This window comes from Cynara cardunculus (genome assembly GCF_001531365.2).
Source record: "Cynara cardunculus var. scolymus isolate 2C chromosome LG 15, CcrdV1, whole genome shotgun sequence".
In the NCBI taxonomy this organism is placed as follows: Eukaryota; Viridiplantae; Streptophyta; class Magnoliopsida; order Asterales; family Asteraceae; genus Cynara; species Cynara cardunculus.
In genome coordinates, this window is record NC_037542.1 from 19,198,860 (window position 1) to 19,205,594 (window position 6,735).

The following is a 6,735-nucleotide window of genomic DNA, read 5'->3' on the forward strand; positions in this document are numbered from 1 at the left end:
CTGAGTTTATCAGATTTCGTGTAGTCCTAATTTGCCATGATTAGTTTAGACATAGTCTGAGACACTCTTCTAAAAGTGGTATCTTATTATTGTAATTAAAGGTGATGACCCTTGCCAGATAAGAGGTTATCCGATAAATGTTTGATAAATGATGTTATGAATCCAAATCAAAACCCGTATTTCTTTATAACAATAATAGATATACATAAATCACTTTGGTCTAAAAACTCAACCAAAAAGAAACTTGATAATTCTTGCGAACATGGCAAGAGATGATTGTTATATAACAGAAAATTGACCTAAAGCCAAACTTTTTTTTTTCTTCTCGATAATTCTTGCTGTAGCGTTTTGCTATGAAGTTTTAAGTGTAAAAAAGTGGTTCCACGGGTCTCACGAAAACAAGCTGGTCTCACGTAATCCCAAGTATATATATAGGTGGAGGTTCAAACGAGAACACCTCCATTTTATGAGAATGCGATCACATGTGATAATACATGTGAGGGAACCTGGTGGTGTGCGGACGACGTGTAAGGACGACTTGGCCTGCAACCAAGATCGTGCCAAAAGTCGTTTGCGTCTCTGATTTAGTATCACATATGTATTATATGTGATGAAATAATATTATCACATGCAATTGTCTATAGTAAAAAAGTGTTCTCGCATTCTCGTAAAATGAAGGTGTTCTCGTTTTTTTATAATAACATTAAATATATATATATATATATATATATGTATATATATATCAATTACTTATAATACGTTTTTTTATAATAGCATTTAAATAACAAAATTTTAATAATTTTAAAGTCATGATATCCAAAAACATGGGGAAAAAAATTAAAAGAAATAGAAAAGCAAATAGCCCTTGAAAACAGTTGAAAGGATGAGGCCTTCATTGCCCACCATTCATCTAAAGATAACAAAAACACTCTAAAAAACACTAGTATTCAATCTCCATCATATTCATATGTGCTTCTTCTAATCTGGACTCAAAAACACACACACAAAACACACACACAGAGACTAAATGGCTCTTAGAATGTGGGCTTCTTCCACAGCCAATGCTCTAAGGCTCTCCTCTGTTTCCAGACCTCATTTCTCCCCTCTTTCCAGATGCTTCTCTTCAGGTAATTTACATTTCTACCCTTTCCATTTATCTCTCTTGGGAGACTTTCATATGTGCATTGGTGCGTTGCAGTTCTGGATGGGTTGAAGTATGCAAATTCACATGAATGGGTGAAGCATGAAGGCTCTGTTGCTACAATTGGTATCACTGACCATGCTCAGGTTCTTTCCTTTTCTTGTTATTTCTGGGCTGTATTCGACTCAAGCCGAACCCAACTTACCAGGTTCGGGTCAGTAGGCTCGGGCTTGCTTGAGCTCGAAAAAACTCAGGCTCGGGTTTGGCTTGGCTAAAGCTCGAGTATTGGTTTGGGTCGTGTATGATGAGTTGGTACCAACTCATATATACCTGATGACTCGGGTTTCTTAGCAGCTTAACAAGACTCACAACTTATTTGGTCGGTTATACATGGTTGTTTGGTAGTGGCTTTAACAATATAGAAAGTGACTTATTCAATAAGCTTCTAGGAAGAGTTTTATGTAGAAAGTCAAGTTTTTTTTCAAACTTGTCCCTCCCAATTAGAAAAATGCTCATTCCATCTATAAGAAAAGCCATCCTAAACAAAAATCTTCCCGATCTATATAGACTGATCAATACAAGTTTTAATAGAAACCAACCAATCAGCCCCTTAATTTCAAAAGACCCATGTTTATCTCTTGTATGAATCATTTTTTTATGTTTCTAATTGACAACTCATATCTCCAAGGGGAATATTTACAAGGTTTATGTAAGGGGTATCTTGCATGAACTTATTGGATTATGAGATGCAAGGTGTTGTGCCATAGTCTTAAAATCACCTTTCTAATGTGGCCTAGAATTCTTGTTTTCAATTGGAACACAAATGCAGGACCATCTTGGAGAGGTGGTGTTTGTGGATTTGCCGGATGTCGGTGGCTCGGTAACCAAAGCCACCGGATTCGGGGCAGTGGAAAGTGTTAAAGCCACCAGTGACATTAACTCCCCGGTCTCTGGAGAGATCGTTGAGGTCAATTCAAAGCTCTCCGAAACTCCCGGTTTGGTAATTATCGACCATCCAAGCTTTATCTTCTTGTTTCTCGTTTATGTTTTACTCTTGAAGTCAAATGAATTATTTTTTCGACTCAAAGTACATATAAAAGTCCCATTGATGTTTGATAAAAACTTGATAACCACATTAAATTTGATTACAGACTTTACGAGTAGAAAGAAATTTCTATCGTAATTGTAAAATGTGTCGGGTTTTCAGTTTGAAAAATAGTTCATTTGACCTTAAAACATTCTCCGTGACTAAGAAATGAACTTTGTGACTGTTAAAGATCAATACGAGCCCGTATGAAGATGGATGGATGATTAAGGTGAAGCCGAGCAACGCATCGGAGTTGGAAGCTTTAATGGGTGCGAAAGAGTATACGAAATTCTGTGAAGAAGAAGACGCTTCTCACTAGACTTGAACATACACAACGTCCTATGAATTTTTTTCGTTTCTTCCTCAACTTCGACTAACTGAAATCTCAGTTGTTTCAAATAAATCATATTATTCGAAGATTTGATGTCGTTTTATTTATAAATCATGATACGGGTTGATATATGTTCAATCTAGGTACGTTTGTACCTTTGTTTTAAGGTAATGAGTTATGCTGGTCATTTTCACCTGAAAGATTCAGTTAAAAAGAATCTGTTCGTGTTCAATCAAAGAATCTTATCATTTTCAAGTCCCCTCAGGGTCGGTTAAAGATTTACTCTAACGGACTGTTTGATAATGGCTGAATGGTTTAGTGAAGAATGATTAGGATGTTTTTATGATGTAGTGCAAAATAAATATAATTGTTTAATAATTGTTCAGAATGAAATTAGGGCGTTGAATGGTTAAGGGAGAACCAAAATACAAAATCATTCAGAGAGTTTAATAACCATTAAGAGACAGACCTTTTTTTCCCTCTTAATAGTTCCATTAAAAAGCAGTCTCTGAATCATTAAAAGATGAATCATGTTTGACAAAAAAATCTATCTTTTAATGGTTCTAAAACCCTCTGAATGATTTTGTATCATAAGTCTCCCTTAACCATTTAGCACCATAATTTTGTTGTAAATAATTACTAAATAATTATATTTCATTTTGCATTATATCATAAAAGCCTCTTAATCATTCTGCACCAAACCATTCAGCAACTGCCGATAATAAAACAATTAAGAGGTAAACAAACAACCCCTGACTCTTAAGTTTAAGGTTCTATAGATCAGACGAGTTCCATGCAATCTGGTTCAAGAGTTAAAATAAATAACATATACTACAATCACAGACTTAAATATTTATATGGTATTAAAGTCGAATATACGTAAATAGAAATATTTTGTTTTTTATGTTCATAGCATCATTAAAATGTAGGAAAAATGATGTACATATATTTCCATCCCTAGTCCTTAGAGATTGATTTCGTCCTTTTTAATCTATATTTAGACCAAATTTACGTTTTCGACATTATGAAAAATACCATAAACAATAAAATTATTTATAATCACCGCCCATATTTATATGATCAAAGTATTAGGTCTGATATTAGCACCAATGTGTCGAAATGATGGATGTCTTAAACCTCGCCATTGTCATTGCCATTGTTCTTGTTATCGGCACAATCCATGGATGGGACATGGGAAGCGATAGATATCAATTTGGATCTCAATTCATCGACGACCTTCTCAACTTTATTCTCAAACGCGATGTTGTTCTCACCTTTTGGGATTTCAGGTTCAATTAAGCATGAATTGCTTTCAGGCACACAATCAGAGATGGCGATAAGGTATTCTCTCGCACGCTCTACTAAAGCCTCCTCTGACTGTGGTCTATTATCCATATAATGTTGTATGGTTATCTTGAGAATAGTCTGAAAATGCTAGAAATGTCACTAGGTCAGTATTGCCAGATAAAGAAACAAGGATTAGGCCCCGATTTAACACAAAACATAATATTTGATTTCTAAAACATGATAAACTGGTTTTAACTTCAGAACTGACGATGACAGTTCTACTTAGTACGTATACTTAGATTTTCTATTTATATTATTTTGATACCGCAAACAGTAGTATTTTTTTGTTTGATAACAAAATCAAAACAAGTTTTGCATAATAAGTTTTTCTCGATAAGTTGAAACTTTTTTTTCGATGACTCTTTTAAAAAGTAATTTAATAAACTCCACACGTTTTCATATGATGTCAAATTCAAAATTTACCATTCTAAAATCTAAATAATCACACTCTAGAACAGGTTGCGGCCATCTAGCTATTTGGACTTTTACTCGATATATGTAAGAACCAGTCTTCTCTTCTTAAAAGATAATAATCAAGTGAGGTTCAGCGTATTTTTCAATTAGATTTTGTGTCCTAATTCACACGAAAATGGCATAGATAAGAGCCATAGAAATTCAAATTGATTGGAGTAAATCAAATTGTGGCTGGAATTCAATATGACTCGGTTTTCTGCAATCTACATCCAATTCTAGACAGGACAGAGTAACAATCTAGGTCAAGGTATTTCTGTTTTTGACTTTTCCGTCAAAACTATGGCTTTTGGAACCCAAAATTGACATGATTTTACTCCGGCATTGGGATTCAATTCGTATAACGTTTTTGCATAATTACATAAGATGCTCTTGTTTTCATTAAGCTTCAGAAATTCGATCTCAGTTCTCGATCTTAAATTTGACTATAATATATATGTTAAAACAGAGGAACACATATCGATAAGTCCATGGTTTCCTCGTTTTCATCGCTGTTCTGTGTTCAGTTTCTCAAAATTTACAACAAAACAAATTCAATAAATGATCAAACCAGATTCAGACGTAAACAAAGTTAATTGTTAAAGTAACAAGCAAAACTGTTGAAAGTTGAAGCCAAACGAAAACTGTTTCCAAACAAAATCAACTGAAAAACAGAAGATGAAACGAAAAACACCGATAAACACAACAATCAATTAGAAGAGGAATCATACCGATCTAAAATTCCGGAGAAAGAATACGCAGATCACGAAATAATGGGAACAATTTCGTATTGGAATCATGGAAGTGAAAAGAAGAGATGAGGAGATGAAGAAGAAGAGCATACCTAAGTTATGGCGATCAACGGTGAAGCAACAGCGTTCGATCTCTGCCTCCGTCCCTCTGTGCTTGGGTGTTGGGAGAGGCGTTAGGTGAAAACAGGGGGAAAAGGGAGGCGCATAAGAATGAGTTTTGGTCGGTGAGAGATTTTCTTCCGCATTCTTTGTACGCAAACGCCTTTTTTTCCAACATGTAACCTACTCATCATATTTGGATAACTTTGACTTGCAATTTTGACTAGAATTTAAGCAAAAAATTCATAAACGTTGCTCAGTATCATCAGGGGTGTTTGCGGTTCGGTTTGGACAGTTTAACCCCTCAGACCACAAACCAAATCGTAATGACGGTTTATAAAATTTCAAACTGAGCGATTTAACATCAAGTGCCCAGACCGGTCAAACCAGATCATGAAAATGCGGTTTGGTCGGATCGGTTTAGACGATTTAGACCTTTAATGGACTTTAAATATTAAACTTAAAAAACATATATAATTTAGAATTTTAGATTAAATATCCATTTTAACAAAACAAAATATCCAAACAAATAAATGTAGTAATTAAGCAGCTCTTGAGTCCAAAATCCAAGCAATCCAAACTCCAAACAAATAAATATATAATACATATTAGAAAACAAAGAAATTAACAAATTTACAACTCCACAACGAGTATTGAGTAACAAAATCCACGACTTCACAACCTTCAATCCTTGACCAAACAAAATAGAAGACAAATCTTAGTTGGTTGAATCACTTGGTTGATGTCTTTATAATGTGCGCCGAAATCAAACCATGGATCAGGAAAGATCGATAAATTGATAGAGTTCTTGAGGGATTTCAAAGTTTGGAGACCGTCAATGTCAAATGTGTCGATATATTTACTGGTTTAGGGATTTTAGGTGGTGATCCATTTGAATTTAATTATGTTAGATGTTAGGCTTTATGCTGGGCTTAAGATATATTTGGGTCATAGCCCATAAGTTAAAAAAATTAAGCTTGGTAATACTAAAATAAATAAATAAATAAATACATACGTATTTGGCGGTCGATTTGGTCCAAACCGTTCAAAAAAGGTTCCAGACCGCAAACCGGACCGGACCGCCCGCTTTTGCTATTTTTCAAACTAGACCAAACCGTCAGACCGCTCAAACCGCCAAAAACGGTCCGGTTTGACTTGGTTCGGCAGATTTGAGCGGTCCAACGGTTTTTTTGAACACCCTTAGTATCCATCTTAACCGTATTATACCAAACCCGTCTTTAAGGGGTGTTTGGGATTGCATATAAAAAAACTTATTGACTTATTCCGGTGTGTTACCAGTAATAAACACTTTTGAGTGTTTGGATAAACAACTTATACCGGTGCCAAACCGGTAATAAGAAGTTTTTGAAAAAATTAAATCATTCTGACTTATAATAAGTTGATAAATGTTTTTGTAGAATAACATAAATTATTTCAAATAAGCAATCTCAAACACCACCTAAATACACCAATGTGAGGGGTATTTTTCATCTTATTCAATGGTTGAGACTAGTAAGAAACATGCGAC

At 34.7% G+C, this 6,735-nt stretch overlaps 1 protein-coding gene and 1 long non-coding RNA gene across 2 annotated transcripts; one reads left to right on the plus strand and one right to left on the minus strand.

Annotated features, from left to right (window-relative positions):
- The first annotated feature begins 946 nt into the window (after positions 1-946).
- LOC112527652 (glycine cleavage system H protein, mitochondrial) lies at positions 947-2,755 on the plus strand. Its single transcript, XM_025138407.1, has 4 exons — positions 947-1,127; positions 1,199-1,287; positions 1,971-2,141; positions 2,419-2,755. Exons 1-4 carry the CDS (start codon positions 1,028-1,030, stop codon positions 2,545-2,547), a joined length of 489 nt encoding a protein of 162 aa, XP_024994175.1. The 5' UTR covers positions 947-1,027; the 3' UTR covers positions 2,548-2,755.
- A 663-nt stretch (positions 2,756-3,418) lies between these two features.
- On the minus strand, positions 3,419-5,364 carry LOC112528037. The gene is made up of 2 exons (XR_003070792.1): positions 5,201-5,364; positions 3,419-3,993 (listed from the first exon to the last, which is right to left on the minus strand). It is a non-coding gene; the product is annotated as an uncharacterized LOC112528037 (long non-coding RNA).
- Between the last annotated feature and the right edge of the window lie 1,371 nt (positions 5,365-6,735).